Consider the following 23,062-nt stretch of genomic DNA (forward strand, 5'->3'; position numbering starts at 1 on the left):
CATGCAGCAAAAAGTCTACTGAAATTAGAAGGAGGGTATAAATATTCAGTGCTCTTTCCAAATTGTGCTTTGAGACTGGTGAAAAGGCTGGTTGAAGAGAAATGAACTGTATTGAATGCCACCCTAATCTGAGGCAACGTTGGCAGTTTCCTCAAAGAACTGAAGATGCAGGATTTGCATGTTTTGTTTAATGCTGCTCTCTCTCTTTCTGGTTAAAATGAAGCTGACAGCTGTCTCCTTAGCTAAAGTGGATGTCTTTTTGGATATTTGATAGCCATGTGTGCCATTTGCCTCAAAAGGACCTTGAAAAGGGTAGCAAATGAGATGCAGTTTCTGCAAGTCATTTGTTGCCCTGGTCATGCATGGAACTCAGTGCTTTGACAAACAAAATTGCCTGTTGGTACATTATGGTTATTTTGTTCCTGATTCCTTAATGCAGTTGCTGAGAGCTGGACTTTGACTTAAATAGCATTACTTTGGTTGACAAGATGATAAACTACTGAACCTTTCAGCATGTTTTGGTTTAGCATTGGCTCTCTGAGCTGTCTGTCTGACTGGGCATCCATGGTATGGGGCATGCTGCTGTTAAAAGTATATCACTCCCTATATGCTGGATCTTGGTCCCATTTGAATGTGTATTTCTTGCCAGATCTTCTGTATATAATACCTGGGTGGTTACTTACCTGACTCATTGCAGAGTTCTCGCATGTAAAAGGTAATTTTGAAGTCTGGAATGTGTGAGGGCTGATTTAAGCACACCCACTTTAGCAAGGGACTTCCTTGCCGCACAGCCAGTCAAGCTGAAAAGGCTGTGGGTGGGGCAGATCATTGGAACTTCACTTGCCTCTCATTCCAGAGAGGTCGGGGAGGGGAGGGTCCCACTTAAAGCCAGATCCTTTCCTGTGACCGAAGTAGTTTCTGGTCCCAGGAGGCGATATATTCTCACAAATGGCACCTTGTTCAGACAGCAGCTTCTCTTTAGTCCGTTCTTTAGGACTACAAATGAAGGCTGCACAGGTCAGCACTGAAGTCTGCAGATGCCAAAGCTGAGGTTGCACTTGTAATCTTAAGGGCTAGATTCTTGCTCGATGTGGGATGGGGAGGGAGCAGGCATTGGAGCACGGTCCAGCTTCCTGATCTTCCGGGCCAGTGCAAGTCCAATTTCTGCCATTAGCTTAGGGTCCATAATACCGCCTTGCCTGTGAAGAATTACTGTGGCAGAACTCCCCCATGCCCACTATTCCCAGTGCACCCCTTACACAGGGGTGGGGGCAGAAGTGTCATACTGCGGTGCAAATGCACCAACAGGGAGTTCCCCTACACCAAGGGAATTCTCTGTTGGGCATTTGCAGCCAGACTACAGCTTCTCTACACCACCCAATAGCATGAAGGAGCTGTCCCCTTGTGCCTATACATTACAGTAGAGTAATGGCATGACCACATACTACTTCTCAAATACAGTATAATGGAACTTCCTCCTGCAGCCTTAGAGTCCCAGGTCTACTATCTTAGTGCTGTGTGCCGCTGGATGTCAGACAGTACAGGAAGGTCACATTAAACAGAAGATGCATAGCAAAGGAGGCAAGGGATCCTATGACAACAGTGCAATAGCTCTGTGACTGCCTGTACCTCAAAGTATTGCCATGGTACCCCGGTGCGGCAACTAGATAGGAATCATATACATACAGTAACCTTACTGACACTTGTGCAAGACGCACCTATTAACAGTCAATGGGGTTGCACAATATTCTGTGAGGACATAGACTAAGGACAAAAGGGTTACAAAGGGGAACCCTAAAGATGAAGGACTTTGCTATAAAAAAGAGAAACTGGTTTAATTATCAGCTCCCAGGCTGACAGTGTCAGGCAGGAAATGATTTAAATTTACTTACAAACAGTGCAAACTGGAGTTGGAAGTCATCAGGACAACCGTGAAATGCTGTAATGCTCCTTTTAGTCACATTCCATGGTAGAACTGCACTTGAGACATTTGGTCCTAGTAAGCTGACTAAACCCATCCCTCTAGGTACACGATAAAATACTCCATTTGCTTCATTTAATCTCTGCCTCAGATCCCTATCTGGAAGATGAAGATAGTACTTCCTGACACCCTCCCTTTAACTTTTCTAATTAGCCTGTAACTCCTTAGGACAGAGACTCTTAGCATGGATGTACAGTAAACAATGGGACTGTGAACTTTGTTGTGGCATTTAGTTGCTATGTCTTGTGCTCCAAGAAGTGTATTTTAAATTTTCAGAGGATCGTTGGTATTGAATATTTTATATCTGCAGATCTGTCAAAACAGTACAGCATCCAGCATGATGGAAATAGGCAGTGTGATCAGGATAAATCATTTGAAGAGAAAACAAATGTAAGCAGGAGTGGAATGTGTTAATAAGTGTATGCAGCAGACTTCCTTGATGGGCAATAGGAGGTGAAGGTTCCTGTTAAAGAATCCGGGAGGTTATGAAATGCAGCATTCTACAGTCTCACAGTGCTTCTCCCTCCTTGCCCACATGTCCCTCCTTTCAAAGTGTTTTAAGAAAGAATGTGAATGAGTTGTCACTTTCTGCCTGAATTAAAGCGATATTGCATATATGGGGTCAATGGCTGGACTCATGTATAATACAAGCAGGCCTGTGCGAGCTTCCACACGCAATTTGTCACTCCATTGGTGCTCCAAGCCTGGGTCTCTCCTGATCAGACTGCCAGTCATGCAGGGAAACTTAGCATTCTGCACAGGGATACTCAAGAAAAAAGGGACTCCCTGCACCCACCCTCAGTTCCCACAGTATATATACACATGGGCAGTGCTTTGAAAATACTAGGCTCTTTGACTCTGCTCCAACTAATCTGAAAACCCAAAGCAATCCAGGTAGGAGTCTTCTCCCTAGTTCAAACCACTAGTTGTACTGAAGGAGTTATGTGGAAAGCTGACTCTTTAAAACAAAACAATGTATGGGAAATTCTCTGGAGTCTGATGGCAGAGACATAGTTCTGTTAAACTCTGCACAGTTCCCTTAGGCATTCTATGAAGGATATTCTGGATTTCATTCTCAAGGTCTAGAAGAATTCTTGTAACACTCTGTTGGCTTTGGACCTGTTAAATTATGTAGGATATTTCCATATCAGAAGGAGGAAGGATGGTCTCATGAACTGGCACTAACTGAAGACAGGGATTCAGTTTCAGGTTCCACCATGGATTTCCTTTGTGTTCTCAGGCAAGTCAATGAAACTCTGTTCCCAGTCAGTAAAATGTGCATAGTACTTTCTCTCTCCTACCCTTTCTTACCTATGTAGATGGTAACTCCTTACGGCAAGGATTGTCTCCCTGGGTGCACAGTGCCTCACATAATGCGGCCTTGCTCTCTTGGGGTTCTAGGTGTTATGGTAATTTAAATAAAATAGTAAAGCTATGGAAAATGTATTTGTAAGGCAAAATCTTGCATGGTGCTTAGTAGCCTTATCACTGGTGCCCTATAATGGATTAAAAAGCAAATGTGATTCGGGGAGAGGAAAGGAGGAAGAGGGCAAGAGAAGACTAAAGAGCATAAATGAACAAAATAGCTGGCATAAGACTACCAGGTATATTAGTGTTGGGGGCTGAACAGTTCATTTAAATTTATTGGGATGCCTTACTCATGAACCATTCTTTAATGCAATTTTCTTGAACTTTTGGCAATTAACATAGCTAGCTGCTGAGTCTTTTTCATGGATCCGACATGTTGGAGCAGATTGCTGGTATATTGAGAACTGTCACATTCATGTTATTGGTCTGATTTTCTGTCTTTAGCATTTCAGAAAATTATCCCACCAGGATATTGAAGAAAACACACCAAACATTTCACATAAGGAAGGCGGTTAAAAAACTACTAGTCATATCAAGATTTATTTTCAAAAAAAGGTTCAACAAGGTTTAAGAAAATGGATAAGCCATCAGCCATTTAAATGCCTCGCTTGCTTTGGTTCACCAGAATCTATAGACCCACATTTATTTTACCCTGGCCAGTTAAGGCCTCAGTTACACAAAGTATTTAGGCATGTCGTTAAGTGCTTTGAAAAAATACAAGAGTGTTTTATTCATTAAGGCTCCAATTCAGCAGACAGCAATAGGCCTAGTATAATGGGACTGTTGCCCCCTTACTAACATTCAGTGGGGGTGTTTTAGTTGCTAGCTCCCAGTACTAAAAGGGGAAGGGTCTATGGGAAATCAGGACCCTGAGACTGACAGACCCCAGGAACAATGGGGAGAGGCCAGTGCTCCAGGTCAGCCTGAATGACAGGGCCAGCAGGCTAATCAGGGAGTCAGGAGGCCAGGGAGGTCCCATCCTCTGTGTGAGCTGGATTTGCCTGGGTCAGACAGAGGGGGGGCCGAGCTAAGGAGAAAGCAGGGGCCCAAGCTGAGTTAGGGAGTAGAGCTGTGCCAGATCCAGAGGGATCAGAAAAACAGCCCAGAGAGAGCAGACCCTGTGCTGGGAACAGAGTCACAGAAGCAGCCTGCAGAGCAGACCTGTCCTGGGAGCAGAGCTGCAGCAACCAGAGGCAGAGGGGCCAAAGAAGCAGCCCAGGGAGCTGGAGGCAGAGCAGCAGAGACAGAGTGGTGGAGCTGGGGCTGGAGCAGTCTAGAGCTGGGTGTGGTGAGCAGCTGGGAAGACCGAGGGGGACCCCTGGGCAGCACAGGGAGACGCCTCAGCCAAGAGACTCTGCAGGCCAGGCTTGGATCGTAACCCCCACAGGGCGGGGATGACACTGGGAAGAAGGATCCTACCACTTAGAGTCTGAGAGCGTGTGGCCACCACTAGAGCCAGTGTCCAACCCACAGCATCCCTGTAGCACAGCCAGGGCCTGAAAAGAAGGCCTGGGACTTACAAGGAACAGACTGTGAACTGCCCTGACATTCCAGAGACACCATTTGTGATGTTCCCTGCCACAGAGCGGGGTGATGTGTTTCCTTTAACCTTTCCCATTATTTCTTATTCTTTTTAAAATTAATTGTTGATTAAATAACTTCATTTGCTTTAAATTGTATGTAATCGTCAGTGGGTCAGAGAAGTGCTCAGTGCAGAGAGAGTACCCTGGAGTGGGGACACCCTAGCCCCTGTCCTAGGTGACCACAACAGGGTTGGGGGTCAAGCCCCCCATGAATCCTGGGCCCAGCCTTGTTGGGGTTACGAGGACTCTGCCAGACAGGAGAGTGGAAGGGGAGTCCTCAAGGGCAGGGAAGCCACTGGGTAAAGGAAGTGGGAGCGAGGACGCAGATCCTTTCGCTAGCCCACTTCACCGGGGTAGTGCAGAAGCCAGGAAAGTTCCCCACAATATTGGGACTATTCCCCCACTTACACTAGGGTAACAATTTCAAAAGGGCTAAAGTGATGAAGGCCAGGTGCGCGCACACAAAACTTTTGATGGGATAAGTGATGTCTTGTAGGGGTGGTGGTGGTATTTTTACAACATTTTTATACCAGAAAAAACTCTAGTGTAGATACAATTGTACTGGCAAAGTCCCTTTATTGGTAGAGCTTATTTCTTTCTGAATCTGGTGTAAGCTATATGGCAAAAGCATGCTAGGCACACAAGTACTTTTGCTGATCTATGCTGCGTCTACACTGGGGGTTTGCCAGTATAGTATACCAGGATAGCTGTAGTGCACACCTTTTCTAGCCTAGACTAGGCCTTATGTCACTCTTGCAAATGGGACTTAGGTCTCCTAGATCATGTAAGCACTTATGAAAATGTTAGCCTCTATCTTTAGGCTGAACTGTTACTTCCAGCATGACTCCTTTAATCATGTCTTGGCTATTTTTGGAGTATTTCTTGAAGAAAAAAGAGAATTTACTCAGTATCATATTGTATGCAAAAATATTGTTAGTTTTAAAAAAAAATAAAGATAGACGCTAAGAATGGAAACCTGCTGTGTATTAAAGCTGGAATTAAGATGTCAAAACATTTTCTTGTTTTAAATTACCCAGCAGAGGCAGCTATTGCAGGGCAACGAACGCATCAAAACAATTCAAATTGAAGACAAGTTGTGTTAAATGTTCAAATTCCCCAAATGTATGTGTACCAATTTTTATTTTACTATCTTTTTGACTAATAAGACTGGCTGATAAAAAAAACAACAACTCAGAACAGTTCAGGTGCTGATTATTGGTATAACTTGGGAATTCTTTACTGTGAATTGATCTGCTGAATTTCTTCTGATCTTTTTCCTCCCATTACTTAAGCCTTGATCTTGCAAACAGGTCATCCAGCTCGGAGCCCTGCATCTTGTGCCAAATACCATTGAAGTACCTGGGGCTCCTCACTGGCCCAAGAGTTTGGCTCTCCAGATCCGATTCCAGCACTGGGGCCTTACTTAACAATATCAATATTTTAAAAACAGCTCTTCTGAGTCTCATTGCAAATATTTTGCACAGCTTTAGAGTTTTGCATATCATTGTAACTTTTCCAAATAGCCTAATTTTTCCCAAAACCTCTGCTTTTGCTAAAATATAAAGTCATTTTTGAGTGAAAATGAGCAGTTGTTCTTGGCTGGAGCTGTTTGAATAAACATAGCAAATATTTTTTTATAATATTTGCATTTGAAAGTTCCTGTAGTTGAAGATCAACTTTGGCACTGAAAAATATTAAAAAGGAATATTTACACATTTCAGTGCAAAAAAACAGCTAGTGAAGCTTAATGCAAAACAAAACTAGGCAGTCCTCGAATTGTCCAAAACACAATTGCAAAATTATATGAAATATTTAAGGAAACAGTTTTGCACAGCCCTATTTTACAGTTTCTCCGTAGCACCACAGGATGTGAATTTGATTATTTTAATTCTCACATAGTTGTGTTGATAGCTTAGCTCATGGTACCTTGTGCTTAACACACATGTGTGTACACTCCTTTGTTGATCCTCCACCTGCTCTGCCAGATGATCATTATTCTGTTAACGCTGATGTAGTCAGTGGGATGGTAGGAAGTATCTTTATGTCCGGCAGGACGGGATGTGGCTGGAGTGCAGTCAGTATTTACTAGAAAAGTTTTAGTCCACTAGGTAAACTGAGCTCAGACTGTCACCTCATCCCAGCCTCTACCTGGTACCCATGGGTATTAGTAGCAGAGACTCCTAGAGCCTGTCTGAGAGAGTACACCTGGCAGCGGCACAATTAGGGTCAATGAGGGCAGTAATGTCTCTGGCCTCACGGGAGAGGAGCAGCTTCTAGGTGTGGAGTTAGTTTGCGGAGTGGAGTCTGAGGGAAGCTGCATGGTGTCTGCTATAACCCAGGACCTGCAGCATCAAGAGGCCAGGCTTTGTGAGTTACTTCTAGCTCAAAAGGTTGCTAGCTGGCAGTGGTAGTAGACTGTTATCCTCTATGAACCAACCACTAGAGACCTAAGTAATGTAATAGTTTAGTGATTTGATACATGAATGGCTAAATTTTCAGAGACTATAGCTTCAGCATGCATTACAATGCAAATAAGTACACAACTCTACATAAACATATAAATTAAACTAAACAGTATAGTCACAAAACTGTTGAAGATCTTACGGTCAAATTTAGCTCTTGGATGCCTATATACATCTCCCACTGACTTCAGCAGGAATCTGTCAAGGGGAATGTTACTTTCCTGCTCTGATTCTGTGGATCACTGAGCTCTTATTAGTCCCATTAAGTTCAGGCAGCTGCTTGGAATCAAATTTAGTGCAACTGGAAGGAATATTTCACCACTTAATTAAGTGCACAATGCTTTGAAGATTTCAAAGTGAGCATTCTTGAATATTCGCTGTACATCTACCATCTCCTGGCTGCTAGTGCAGCAGAGACATGATGGGAGGGGCAAAAGATGTGGCCAGGTATCCGTTATTCCCTGGCACTGCCTAGTAGCCAGAGTGGCTCCGCTTGTGTAAATCAGAGCATCCTGAAAGAGTGCTGGACCAATGCCAGGAAGGCCCCAGCATAAGGGGCTCAGAAATGTCTTGAAGCCACTTTTTTGCTCCCCCTCCCTGTGCTTACAAAGCGCTTAGAATTCCATTGGCGTGCATTTGGCACACTTAATTAATTTGGGTTTGTTGGTGGGGGTTGACTTGCTTTTAACTTTGCCAGGGTCCAAGTCTACTGACACCCAGAGCTGTAGAGATCTCTGCCATTAGGAGGACTCCAAATAAACATAGGATACCTTACAGCTATGCTTCTCTTCAACCCAGCTCAGCATGCCTATGGGAAGCCCTTCCCAAAGAATCCCATTTTATCCTTTCCAGTGGATGAAGCTTTTCTCTGGAATTCATTCCTCACCCAGAAACCCCAGTGTCTGATCTCTCAGACCATGAATAATTGTGTGTGAGACTGTTGCCCAATTTGTTCTGAAGAATGACTGTAAAAGAGCCACATTTCATTTCAATGTGGGGAGGAATGGTGAATTGAGACCACAGTTGTATCTCTGTGGCCCTTGCACAAGTCTGTTTAAAGGGCTCTTTCACCTTCAGTTATCTTCCTGTGGTGACTGAGGCAGTGTGATGTGTGCAGAGAGGGCAGCCGTGCTCCATGGTTCCCAGGAACCACATTTGAACTCGGTGACTGAATTGCTTGTGAAGGGAACTTTCTTTATTGTGCGTAAAAAGAGGCAGGTGCTTGCCTGGAATCTAAGAGGCTAATCTGATCCCCAAAGTCATTACTATGGCGGCTTTTCAGAAACTTGTTTGAAGGAGTTGGTGGTCTTGGGCCCTGTAGTCCATTTGCTACTCAACAGGTGTCCAAGTCACCACAAAGCACCATTACTTTTGGCACCCTTTGACAGTCCCAGCTGAGAGACCAAGACTTAAATAGAGCCTGGAGATTGAACTTCCCCCTGACATTCAGGGCCTGGTAAGTCTGGGCCAGAGCTGACAGGTGTTAAAGGTGTGATGTGGGGAAGCTGCCGTGGCCCATGCTGTGCCTGTTCCGTGGATATATAAGACTTCATTCTTCACAGAGTGCCCTCAATCCAGCAGCGTTCACAAGCACTAACTAAAGGGTGCTGGGGCCAGTGCTTTCACATTGGATTATCTAGATGAATTTAGGCCCCATAATCCATATTTAGTTGGGGATTGGTCCTGCTTTGAGCAGAGGGTTGGACTAGATGACCTCCTGAGGTCCCTTCCAACTCTGATATTGTATGATTCTATGATATTTAGGCACCTAAATAAGTAGTCTGATTCTTAAATGCTGTTGAGCATCCACAACTCATTTTGACTTCGATGATACCTGTGGGTGCATAGGGGCTACTTGTTTTGGTGTCTAAATATGGGTTTAAAAGCCTAATTTAGGCACCTTTTGAGAAATCTGTCCTGGCTCATTATCTTTGGGGAAACAAAGAAGGATTGTAAATGCTTACGATCTTTGTAAAAATCCCATTTATAAAATGCAAATTAGATCAAACTGTAGTTCCATACCACAGTTCTCAACTAATGCTGTCTGTCATGTCAGGAACTTCAGGTTGCCAGACAGTCTTCAGACACATCTACTTTTCATTCTATTCTTTTTTTCTGTCTAATAATAATAATAATAGCACTGTCCTTCTCAAAGAGGGAGGGAGAGAGAAAGCTCCCATTGGCCTGGAGCAGCGAATCGCGGCTACTGGGAGCCGCGATCGGCAGAACCTGCGGACGCGGCAGCTAAACAAACCGGCCCCGCCTGGCAGGGGCTTTCCCCGCACAAGCGGCGGAGCAAGTTTGGGAACCACTGTACTAGATAACCCATAAGCAGACAGTTGAGGGCAGTGGTGCAAGTAGATTTTAACTCTTTCCGGTACTGTACCAATCCCAACCCCCCTCACAAAAACTGTTCTGTGACTAGAGCCCTGCGCGGATACCGATTTACCTGTGGATGTGGTTATCCACAGATAGAAGTCAGTATCTGCTGAACTGCCGGGCTCTCCTGGGAACCGCCGCGGTGAAAGGAGCAGAATGTGGGGCTGCCGCTCCCGGGAGCCAGCGCCCCGCACCGGCAGCTCCTCCAGCACGGCTGTCCTGCCTCCAGCCCTGCCCCCAGCCCTGTCCTCCGGAGGGGCTGTACAGACCCCAGACAAGAGATGCAGCTGCATGGAAGGGCTGGGGGCGGGGCTGGGGGTGGTACAGCTGTGCCGGAGGAGCTGCCGGCCCAGGGCTCCTTTTGCCACTGTGGTTCCTCGGAAAGCCCTGGGGTACTGAAAATGTGCCTTTCCGGTACGGCATACTGGCATAAATGGCTTAATGGTATGGCATACCTGACCATACTGGCTTACTTGCACCGCTAGTTGAGGGCTTTCTCTGTGTTGTTCTGGTTTTGGTGCTGAGTTTTCTCTCACACTGATAACAGTAGCGGTGAGAATGCATAGCACCACACAGGATTGGGCCATTGGTAAACAATACCCATATGCCGATCTTTATTTGCTTAATCCAATGACAAGTGTAGAGGCTCAATGAGCAAAGAGGATAGTTTAGGGTTACCAATTTTGGTTGACTGTGTTCCTGGAGATTTCATCACATGACATAGTCTTTAATTAAAGATTAATCTTTAATTCCTGGAGGCTCCAGGCCAATCCTGGAGGGTTGGCAACCCCATGATAGCTGGCTGTGGTGCTATTAAGTATTGCATTTCAATCTTATCTCATGATTAACTATAAAAACAACCTTATTATTAGAGAGTGGTGTCTGCACGTGAAGCAGTGCCGGGTTTATTACCTCATTCAGTGCAGGTGGTAAGTATGCAACAGTGCCACACACCGTCTTCCATTTGCGCAAGGAATAATAAGGATTTGTGCACTGTAATGGGCTAATTCAGGAATGGTGGTTACCATCATATCCATTGGGAACAATGGCCATCAGAAGGGTCAGTTGCCACGTTATAATGAGAATGTTTTCACATTGTTTGGACTTGGCACGAAGAACTGACCTATACCTGTCACTGCAGTAGTAAGACAACGTGTAGGTGGGAGTGCAGTCTAGTGCTTAGGGTAGGGGTCTGTGTCAGACTTGCTCTGGGACTCAGAATAAAATGGATACAGTAATATTTACCTCCCGGGATGGATGTGAGTCTGAATTGCAAAAACAAATCTTCTTTCAAAAGCTAGTTAGGCTAAGTGACAAGTGTCACTGGATCCCATTGATTTCAAAACAGAGGAAAGCTAGGAAATGGATAGTTAAGGACTTACAATGGTCACATCATGAACACATTTTTCCTATCAAGTATACATAAATGGTGCAAGTGGAGAATGTGATCCATAGAAATTCAGCCCATTCCACTGCAATCAATGGCAAAAATATCTGATTGTCATTGATGAGAGCAGGACTGGGCCCAAGAGTCCAATGAGAGCAGATGTAACATACTGGCAGTGTTCTATCCCATTCAAAGTGGTGGTCTGCATAGTTGTACCAAGAGTAGTCCCTTCTCTTCCTACAGTTATTCCAAACCTCAGGTGTTAGAAGCCTTCACTGCAAGGCTCAAGGTCGGTCATGCTTATGCATGGTTATGCATTTTACAGGGTTGCATCCACAACACCACCCCCAACAAAAACATTAACTCTGTTAATTTCAATCTGTTTTCTTCACACATGTAAGGTCCATCAGTTTTATCTGTATGGAGTAGTGACAAGGCATTGTAGAGCTAGAGGAAGACACGGAGATATTAGACAGAAGTGAAAACTTTCAATCAGTCCATTTTTTGCCATGACCTGTCACTCAAAACCCATTGGCAAATGTTCCACAAATGCTGCTGTCAGGATTCCCTCCCCACTCTGAATTCTAGGGTACAGATGTTGGGACCCACATGAAAGACCCCCTATCCTTATTTGTACCAGTCTAGGTTAAAAACTTCCCCAAGGCACAAATTCTTCCTTGTCCTTGGACGTTATTGCTGCCACCACCAAGTGAGCTAGCAAAGATTTAAGAAAAGGACCACTTGGAGTTCCTGTTTCCCCAAAATATCCCCCCAAGCCCCTTCACCCCTTTCCCTGGGGAGGCTTGAGAGTAAACAAGGTGAACACAGACCAGACCCTTGAGTTTTTAGGACACTAAAACCCCCGATCAGTTTCTTAAAAACAGAACTTTATTATAAAGAAAGAAAGTAAAAGATGCACCTCTGTAAAATCAGGATGGAAGGTAATTTTACAGGGTAATAAGATTTAAAACACAGAGGATTCCCCTCTAGGCAAAACTTTTAAAGTTACAAAATCCAGGAATAAACCTTCCTCTTAGCATAGGGAAAATTCACAAGCTAAACCAAAAGATACTCTAACGCATTTCCTTGCTATTACTTACTATTTCTGTAATTTTAGATGTATCGTTCAGTAGGAGCTGGATTACTTGCTTGGTCTCTCTCTTTGTCTTGGAGAGAACAACAAAGAGCACAAACAAACCCCCCCCCCCAGATTTGAAAGTATCTTCTTTCCCCATTGGTCCTTCTGGTCAAGTGCCAGTTAGGTTAGTGGAACTGATCAACCCTTTACAGGTAAAGGAGGGATTTTATGCTACCCTTAGTTGTATGTTTATGACAGCTGCAGAAACATTCTCCTGTTCCTGGATGCTCCCTGAAGGCGTCCTTAAACCAAAATAACTTTCTTTGAACTAGCATGCTCCAGTTCAAATGAAGATTTTAGCAAGAATGAATATAACTTGTTTCAAAAGGGGAACAATTAAGCAGCACGATTCTTGCATCTTAAAATGCAATCAGCAATTGTATCCTGTGTTTTCCTTGCAGAATGTCACTAAAAGGTAACATTTTATTCCTAGTAAAGTGAGTGTTTTGAATGGAGCTATGTGAATAACTGATTTTTTGGTTTGGTAGCTGAGATGAAAACTAGAAAAATAACAACAAAGAGTTTAGGGTTAACAGGAAGTTTAAATTTTTTTAGTATTTTTTGTGAACTAAAAGTTTATAAAAAATTAATTCCAGGTCAAACATAACATTCTGTTTAACTTGAAATGAGATATCTAGTTTAGTGTTTGAGATTATTTTTACTTCAATTTTATTAATTTTTTTAGAAGTAAAATTTGAAACAAAGTCGTTTTGAATCAAAACGTCAACATGTTGCATTTAGAAAAGGTTGAAACATTTTGACTTCTTTGGAATTTTTTTTGACTGAAACAACGTGGCAAATTTGACATGGTTTGGTGAGACACTTCAGTCGACTCGAATCTGCATTTTTCAGTGAAAAAAAATGTACACTGAAAATATTTTACCAGCTCTAGCAGACATGCAAAAGCTTTATATTGCTTTTAGTCTTTGCACTCTTGATAATATGTCTCGTCAAACTGAGAGGATGAGCCTCCTTGAGAACCTTTTCCTATTGACCGGATACATGTGGTGCTTTAGCAAGTCCCACCACTACGTACAAGTCAATGAGCCAACTATCTCCCTCTGAGGCATCTTCTTTCCTCTTTCCTATGAAACTATCTTATTTCCATCATGTCCACCTTTTCAGCCTGTGAATTTATGCCCCTGCCCTTCAGAGTGTCGCTAATGTACTGTTGCTCGCCCCTCAGTACATGCTATTTTACTGCTATTTCTTTTTTTGATGCTAGGTAGCTATTTCGCTACAATCTATCCCCCGCCTTCAAAGCTTGCTAGTTTTTTCTTTTCACAAGTTTACCGTCGCTTGCCTGGTTGATGCATCTTCAACAATAGGAGGAATGTCTTTTGAGTTTCTGATACTGGTGGAAATGAGAAAATAATGCACGTCACAGCTGGTCAGGATTGTAAACCTTTTGCAAGACAAGGGCCTAACTGTGCTGCTGCTACAGGCTATTCTCAGAAAAGACCAGTGTCAAACAGTGTCACAATGTGGTTCTAACCATGAGTCTTGCATATTTCTTCCATACCCTTGCCTTTACATTGCTTCTCTATTTTCACATTTCACATAAATGCTTAGGGCCACATTCTGTCCTTAGAATTTCAGTAAGGAGCCCTCTGGGCCTGATTTGGGAGCATCATTTGAATCCTGAAACAGCTGGTCCTATTGAATTTACTGGCATCCTAACTCACTGTTGATCAGCTCGTTGTTTGAGGAGTAGTACTACATGGCTTGTGTTGTCAGTTCTCAAACCTGTTGCTTGGGATTGTCACCGCAGGGGGGAGGAACTTGTACTCACTACAGGAACTAAGGGCCATTAGAAACCTCACCACCTTCTGTTCCAAGTGCAAGAAACACTTCTCCAATATAAACGCATGGCATATACATAGTAAAATAAAAACATTTCCAAAGGCTTACCAAAGCACACCCCTCCACTCTACATACAGTTCTCTCCCTGAGAAGAGGAGAGAGAGAAGAAACCATGTGTGATACATGTTAATCATGCAGATTAATGCACCACTGGAATGCACTCAGATTCTATAGTGGTGGGGTGGTATAAGAACCTATGTAGAATAGAATACTTGCTGTTGAGGTATTTACATAAATACTTGTTTGTTTGCATATTTGCATATAATTGCTCTGTGGATGTTCATGCTGGTGCATGCATAACAGAGCTGGAGAATGAAGCCCACCACACTATACTTGCCCCAATCTGTCTTCCTTTCCTCATCAGCACAGAAAATGCTGCTGCCCCATGACAGTCCAGGGTAGAAGGCAGCAGTTCTGGGCCTGCTCTCAAGCGTTGCAGGGGTGGCTGCTGTGACAGACACGGGAGGAGGTATGGCCTGTGAGCCACCCTTCCCACTAGTGTGCAGTAGCTGGCTCTGCCCCAGCCCTGTACATGTCTCCACAAAGTGGCTGCCAGCTAAAATCTGGACTTCAGCAGTCCCAATCAGCAGCTCTGTGGGACAGAGCACAGGTCATGCAATTTTGGGACTCTCCTATGAGCTATGAATGAAAACAGTAATCCATGCCCTTTGTATCTGGAACTGTCTTCCTCATTTGGTATGTGGACTGAAGTCAATAGAAGGATTTGTCGACCTTGGTGCATATTGAGTAAGGCCCATAAACACCAAAACCAAAATCGGGATACGCTGGCACATCTGTATTTGTCGTGTAGATGGACTCTAATTGATCTGTGTCATAATTTGGGTGTAATTTAATTCATAATTATTCTCAGGACTATCAGGTGTCCTCCTTACTCAGACCCCACTTGCTTGAATAGTTTGTAGCTGACCTCAGTGCCATCTGTAAATTTGTTTAGTGCATCATTCAAGATTCAGCTTTGCTAATGCTGAGCAGCTGCTCCTGTATTCATTGCTGCGTGAGCCAACTGCTCCTGATGGCTGACTGCACCATTGATCAGCATGTGACATGTAAGCCTGTACTGTTGGAATGCTGGTCATTTCTGTCCTGTTAATAGCAGGGCTTGACATTTATTGAAAGACCTCAAATAACACAAACCTCCTCCCATCTCCTCTAGCCATACTTTCATCAGGTTCCAGTCTGTTCAGACAAGGATCTCCTTCCTCTGCCAAATAACCCCATTTTACTAGCTTCCCTAGTTAACCTCCAGCTTTGTCCCTAAACCATCTTAATCTCTGTGTCGTGGTGGCAGGGCTCAGAAACCCTGGCATTTCTCCTTTGGCTCTGTTTTTTTAAATTTGGTTCTTCTCTAGGGCTTCCATTGAGTTGTGCCCCAATGGAGCGGCTGTGGACATCCCTCAAAGCTATATTGACCCGGAATCCTGAGTTCTAATTGCACCTCTGTTATTCATCTTCTGTTTTGTCCCCACCTCTTCTTGCCTCTGTTTTTCCATTTGGAAAGGTCTGAGGTATAAGAACCTAGGGAGCCATCTACCTCACAGGTGTGCTGTGTGAGAGTTAACAGGATACAGATTATATGGAGCTTAATTTGTTGAAGTACATACATAGATATATGAGTCTGAAACCATATGTACCTTGATCAGTCTCAACCATGTAGAATCGTTGGATGCAGCTATAACCAGTGATGGCAGTGGGTGTTAGCTAACATTTTCCCCTCATCCAGCTTTATCAGGATTGGCTCTCCTCCTTTCAGTTTGGGGAAGTTTCAGCTTGCATTCTGATGGTAAAAAACGGAAAAAGACAAGACCTCTGAGATTTGGCCCTTTAAGCAGGGTCATTTAGGACAAAGACTTATCCCTGAGGTTGACAGTGTTGCTTTGATCTCTCTTCCTGTAAGCAGCTGAGCTGGGCTTGATTCACTACTTGGTATCTTCCCTGAACTGAGTTCAAACATCACTTTCAAACTTGGTTCACATTCCAGTGTCCAAATAATTAACTACACTGTGTTCTAAAGAGTGTTTAAAGTGGTCTGAAAAAAGTAGGGGGTCTCTGATAATCTCGGAGCATCAGCTTTGGTAAGACAGTGCTTAAAGTGCACCCTTGAGTGATTGGCTTGATTAAAAAAAAAAAAAAGTCAGGTCTGCTCCACCCACATGAAGCACTGGTTACATAATTGGATAGTAATATCTATGCCCATGATTTCTGCAGTAAATCTCTACTGAGATTCAAAGGTGGATTCACTAATAGTTTTTACATGGAAGGAATTATGTTAATTTAATTTATGTAAAATGTGAAAAGTGCCCTTGGATTGGAAGGGTGCAAAAGATCATAAGTCTTTGGAGCTTCTGCTGCATTTTGGATGCTATATTAAAAATAGTTTATAGTAAAGTTGTAAGGGCATCAAGTCCAACCCTGTGTAAACATCAGATATAATCCCCGAGGAAAGGGGTATACTTGTATTAAATGTATCTTTATTGTGTTTAAATCCCAACACGTTATTTTTTTCTAGAAATATCAGAGAGAGAAACATTCCACTGAATGCATCCGATGCAGTGGACTGTAGCTCACGAAAGCTTATGCTCAAATAAATTGGTTAGTCTCTAAGGTGCCACTAGTATTCCTCATCTTTCTCTCTGATACTCAGCTGCTGAATTCATTCTTGACTAATTTTGGTCTCTTTATTTGCAGACCCCAGAGCCAACTGAAAACTACATCACTGAAGGAGAGTTTGAAGATGACCAGAGTTCTTCTGCCCCAAGCACGGTAGAGTTGGAGATACGCGGGTCAAGCCAGGAAACAGATGAAGATTATTTTGAGACACAGTCGCATCAAAGTGAATCCTTGTCAGACATAAAGACTGAGCCTTATGAAAGTGTGTCAGACACAGAGTCTGTTGCCAGTGACATAAGTGGAGAAACTTGCTTTAGTTCAGACTGCCTTTCCTCTGGAAAAAAAGAACCATGCCATACTTTTCCTGATACCAATGCACAAATACCCCCTCATAAACTTCATTGCATGAGCCAACTGGAGTTGAGTCAAAAGGCACAATTGGAGTTGTCTTCTGACTTAAAAGTAGCACCAAGTAGAAGTGAATTTTGGATACACACTACAAAATCGAGAAAAGAAGAGGAAGAACTAATATTAACTAGTGATCCCTCCAATACAGGGTCTGGCACTAGTGGCGAGGACACTATATCTAAGACAGAGACTAAATTGCTAGTGGATGGATTGCAAGGTGAAGCAAAGTCTGAAAACAATAAAGTGCAATCCTGTGTCAGCTCAGAACCAGCTGAAGATGCTATTGCAAGGAGTAAAAAAAGTCCAGCAGGATTAAGCATTGCTTGTCTGAAAGCAAACTCTGAAAGCTGTTTGACTTTTCCCGAGACTCAGCAATTTCCTTTGCAGCCAGATGTAGGATCAAGCCATAGTTTGCCTAATATTAATTTTGAAACAAATAGAACTGACAGTAAAAGAAACTCTGAGGCATTTGAATTTCACTGTGAACTAGATTCTAGACCCCACATAAAATGCAATTGGAGGAACTCAGTTAACAATGAGGAAACTACAGCTACAAAGACAAGAAACAGAACTCCAGGGGCCACCCTTAAATCAGAATCACTCTTATACCAGCACTGCCTAAAATCCAAATTTCAGCTTCCACACACGAGGCCAGAGATGACAGAAAGTAAAACATGGCACAGTGCACCTGAAAACATAAATGTCGGGGGTGAGAGAGGCTACTTGGGTAACTGCATTAAGCTTACAGATAAATTAAGGTTGTCATGTTCCAGGATACATCTTGAAGGGTTGGGGTTTGAGTACACCTGGAAAAACATAGAAAGGGTTGGTGGGAGCTCTGAAAAAGCAATAAAAGTGGAGGGGAAATTTGGCATAAAAGGATCACTTCTTAGTACCTGCCTAGACTCAAATAACAGTAAGCTATCTCATCCAGTGAGCTCCCAGCAAAGTGCTGAAGTTAATTTGCACACTGAATCAGAGACATGTGGCCTTAACACAGAAGCAGACATGTGTGCTGATGGCTTATCTTCAGCACAGGTCCAGCTGAGAGAGATCTCTGAGTGGGATTCAATAGAAAGGGAGACTCCCTCTGCCTTGGCTTCAGAGCCAATGAGCGTAAATGCTGAAGGAGAGGTAAGAAAAGCTAAATGCAAATCTGAAAGGGGTTTCAAAGCGCATGGGTTCTCTCACAGCATTAACTCTGAATCTGGCATCAGTGAGGACCAAGCAACTTGTCTTGTAGCTGTTTCTGCTGTTGCAGAAAACAAAGGTGATAACCATTTAGCAAACTATGGCCCAGCTGGTAGAACACAGCTGAACAACTTGGAGGAGATCGGCCCTGAATCACCAGGTACTGAGGCTTGTGTGGGAGAAAGAGGTTCAGAGGATTCTTCTGAACTGAATTTGGGTTGGAAATCCCTGGAGACTACACTGAACTCCGGTGGCCAAGACATTGCAGGAGAGCAGGATGCTTCAGTGCTGCAAAACCTGAATTGCAAAAACAATGCCTTACAGAATCACTCTGAGCTTGTAGCAATAAACGGACATCTCGCTGATGCAGGAAAAAAGGATGAGAATGATGGTGGTGATGCCTGTTCTGTTGAAATAACTACCAAACCACATTACATGCACCAGGGGAAAAAATTGATGCAACTTTCAGAGTTAAAACCTGCTCTGATTATAATATCTGTGGAGGAGAAGGGCTTGCAGTCCAAGATGCTGAATGATGACCGTCCTGCTGAAATAATAACTGGAACATTAGGAGAACTAGCCAGTGAGGATTTGGGGTCTCATCCCATTGCCATCAAAGAACCCAGTGAGTCACAGAGAGGTCTGAATGCATATTCCAGCTGTGAAGAGCACACTCTGCCTGTACAGCCCCTCTCTGGCAGTGAAGAGGTGAGCGCTGCTGGGAGCACAGGGCAAGAAGAATCCAAAATTGCGCTGCAGCAAGTGGAGAGAACCGATCCAGATTTGTCTTTAAAACTCCGCTGCAGTGGCTTCCCAGTAACCACTATAAAAAATGAATCCAGTGGGGTGAATTTACAGTTGGAAGATGCTACCGTTCCCTCGAAAGAAAAGGCAGGTGCCCGCACTGGAGCACGTTTGAAATCACCTCGCCTAACTAGTGGGGGAATCTCTCAGGTAGAGCCCTGCAGAACTAACGGTGGGGTGCAGTCAGAAATGGAGCTGCTAAAAAAATCACGCTTCGAAACAAGAGACAGCGAAGTGACTGAGGAAAATGAGTTCAATATAAGTCAAGGCCTAGAGCAAGACATATGTGGGACTAGTGCAACAGCACTGGGAACTGACAGGATTAGTGGCCTGTGTCAGGGGGATGGTGACACCTTCGGGAGCATTGTCTCTTGCGTACAAAGGCTAGAAAAGAAAGAAACTGAAAGCTGTAATATGTCAAAGGAACAAATAGGCATTGGTGAAGAGTCTCCCAGCAGAGAACTAAAGCTGGGCTCTGCTGTGGGGGAGCTGGTGAGCCTTAACAAAGACAATGAACAGAATCCAAATGTGACCGATGCCTTTAACTGTATAGTGAAAACAGAGCGCCAAGAGGCCTCTGCCCTGGGTCTAGACAATGTGAGCACTAGCAGTGCTAACAGTGAGGAGATGGATGAGAATTTGTCCCATTTCTTGGGGAGTAACAGCAGTCTCTATAAAGCTGTGCAGAAACAGACCAAGACTGGGAAACCTTCCAAGTTTTTAGTGTTCTCAAAAATGGCATCCTTCAAGAAAACCAAGACAGTGGATGCTGAAAACCAAGGTAGCAGTAGCTTCTTTGGCAGCAAGACAAAGACAGAAGAACTTGACACTGGGAAAGAGGATGAAGACACAGAAAGCTTGCAGTCTTTTAAAAGCAGTTCATCCAGTTCTACCTTCCAAAGAAAGGAAAGCTACACCTCTGAATATTCTGACGATGATGACTTATTTTATGTAAGACCTGCTGGATTGTTCAGCAGAATCAGTCTGAGGAAGGCTTCTGGCTCTGGTCGGATACTGATGGACAACATAGACACAAATTCTACTTCCCCCTCATTGTTGAATGTCAAACACTCTGAAGCACGAGTCTTAGAATCAGTTGAAAATAAGGACAGTGAAGTGCCACAGTATTCTGGGGTGAGGAAATCCCTGAGTGAGAATGAGTGTAAAAGAAACAAAAACCCAGAGGGTAAAAAATTCAGGACAAGGCTGGCCTTGGCGCATAAATCCTTCTCAAGTTTCTTTGAATCCAAATCCCTGGAGAAGGAAAATCCTGAACAAAGCCCCAAAGGACCACTGAAACTTGAAAAGGAGAGAGCCAAATTTCGCCAGAGCTCCTGGAAAGCATTTCTGAAAAGCAGGGAGGCTGATGGACTGAAAAAGCCCAGCCTTGCAAGTTTATCGCCATCACAGGAGAGTCTTAAAACAACCAGGGGCCACCAGCAAGGTCCTGGTAATGTTATAAGAAGAACATCCACAGAGAAGCAGGAGATCTCTAATGGACAAGCATTTTTGAGATCATATGAGTCTAATGCCACCTTCACAGATGCCAACCATTCCGACACCTCTGTGGAATCCATTGAGGTCTATACACCTATAGATATGAGAAGAAAAAGAGTACTATCCTATGATCTGACTGTCAAATGTCCAGAATACCCAGACTATGCTGAGCAGCAGGAAACAATGGTCAACAGTTTAGATACTTCTGAGGAATACTGGCTGAGATCTCCCTTTAGCCCCAGTGACCCCCAATCACCGTTTACTCAGCTAAGCCCCTCTTGCCCCCAGTTATCGATATATGAAGGTAAAGACATGCCCTGTCGGCCCATGAGCCCTAAACCACAAAGTCCAAGACCCAGCTCTCAACGCAAGAGTTTCCGTTATCCCGGGAGAATAAGTGCCACTTCCATGATTTCTCTTGGGAACAGCTCTGCTATTGACAGCAATTTAGAGGCACCCGAGAGGCCAAAGACACTGAAGCCCAGAGGTACTCTCTTGCTTTCTGTGCACTCATTGGACAATGAATACCTGAGAGAAGACAGTGGGATAAGCAGCCAGTCACAGATCAGCTTAAACACTGCTTCTTCAGTTAGCGATATACTCAGAGATGAGGTGAGTTGCTCTGTAGGAATTATCAGACTTAGTTATGGTTTGCTTTGTAGTGCTCTCCTGCTGGGGTTAAGGAATCCCAAATGCCAAGAGTAGTATTCCGTTAATAGAAGAATGAGCAAATTAGTTAGATTTTAGGATAAACACATCTTTGTGTAAATACAGTAGTTCAACGCTAGTGATTGTTCCTAGCGAATAGTGGGAGATGCTTCTTTGCATCTAAGCTCATTTACATCTCCTTAAAGTGAAGCTTTACTTCAAATGGTGACTGTGTGAAATTGGCATCATGATTCTTTATATTTATTGCCTCGCAATGCCTTTAGATTAGAATTTACTCCTCTTACAAGTAAAAAGATCAGGGTTCTTTCTGGCTTATGTATCATACAAATTGCACAGATCAAATACTTCCCTGTTACACCCATGCTAAGCCATTGTCTTCAGTCAGGTCTTCAAGGCAAAACTGGGCCCTGTAATTGGCACCTGTAAACAATTCTATTGATTCATAAGGCAAAATAGAAATTGACTCACTGTTAGCTGTGTTGCTTTTGCAGGCTAACAGGAGCAAAAAGAAGTGAAATCTTATTTTAAACAGTAAGCTGCTATCATTCAGAATACCACAAGGATCTTACTGTCACTATGGCTTCTCTTTAAATACCCTATATGGACACTCCCCTGCCATCCCTGCAGCAAAAAGAAAATAAATATGGGCTGTATCTCCAGCTGATGTGTGTGGATAATTCTAATACTGGTAATGAGAGAGCTATATAATGGCTGGAGAATGGACCTCAAAGTGAAGAATATATTTCCAATAGGGACAGAAGAAGGGGTTTCTATTGAAACAGTTTGGAGCCAATGCAAGTGCAATTCTTGTGTTTCCATTGGTTCCTAATCACCCATTTGATTTTCCTCATTGGCAAAGCAAAGAGCATACAGGAGAATGCTTGCACTAGATCCTTCTGCGGAATGCTTCGGAGCAGGGTGTTCAGAAACTGGTGTGGCTGAGCTTCATCTTACAGTTATGCTGAGGCTGAGAGGACTTGCTAAAACTCTGTGTTGTTTAAGAAAAAAGCAACATGATTTTGTTGAACCGTGTTTTCAGCACCAGCACCACTACAGGGTTTAGATGTCAGATTTTCTGTCTTGTCCACCAGCTCTGGCCCATGTGCATGCACACACAGTTCTGAGTCTAAAATTTGTTGATCCGCCCTGTAACCCAGGGTTTGTTGTGTCAATCCCATCTCAGCAAGTGGCTCCTTGCAAAGGACTCTGACTGGCCCTTGTGTGGGTGCACGCTGATCTAAAGCATTGATCTTTCACTGCTGCTGTCCCAATTCAAAATCTGAGTTTGAGATGTATAAAATGAATTTGCCTGGCCTCCTCCCAGTGGACATTTCATTTGTGTTCCAAACAACTGCAAGATTTTGCAGCTAATGCTACCTGGAAACTGGGAAAGGAAGCTGGTTGCATGTCACAATGAGGGGCACAGTACTGGAAGAGCAGTGTGTAGGAATTTGCACATCCCCAAGTTACTCTATGCCTTACTCTAGCCAGTACTGTGGGACTCTTGTTTTCACGAGCATAAATTCCTTCACACAAAATGTGTAATAAATACAATATGTTTCAGGTAACAGAAGGATCTCCAAGCACTCCGCAAATAAGGGTAAATTCACATCTCTCCAAAACATTTCAATAGCGACTCAAAGAGCCTCTAAGGGGCTATTAACGCACATTGCCAACAGATGAGAGCCTTCTGGAGGCTGAACA

General features: G+C 43.6%; 1 protein-coding gene across 1 annotated transcript in view; it reads left to right on the top strand.

Moving 5' to 3' along the window:
• ARHGEF4 (Rho guanine nucleotide exchange factor 4) overlaps nucleotides 1–23,062 on the top strand; it is a 331,988-nt gene that overhangs the window by 130,667 nt on the left and 178,259 nt on the right. The window contains 1 exon segment of the mRNA XM_073360097.1: nucleotides 16,868–21,301. Coding sequence (XP_073216198.1) covers nucleotides 16,868–21,301 — 4,434 coding nt within the window.

Source organism: Lepidochelys kempii, chromosome 9 (genome assembly GCF_965140265.1).
Source record: "Lepidochelys kempii isolate rLepKem1 chromosome 9, rLepKem1.hap2, whole genome shotgun sequence".
NCBI lineage: Eukaryota > Metazoa > Chordata > Testudines > Cheloniidae > Lepidochelys > Lepidochelys kempii.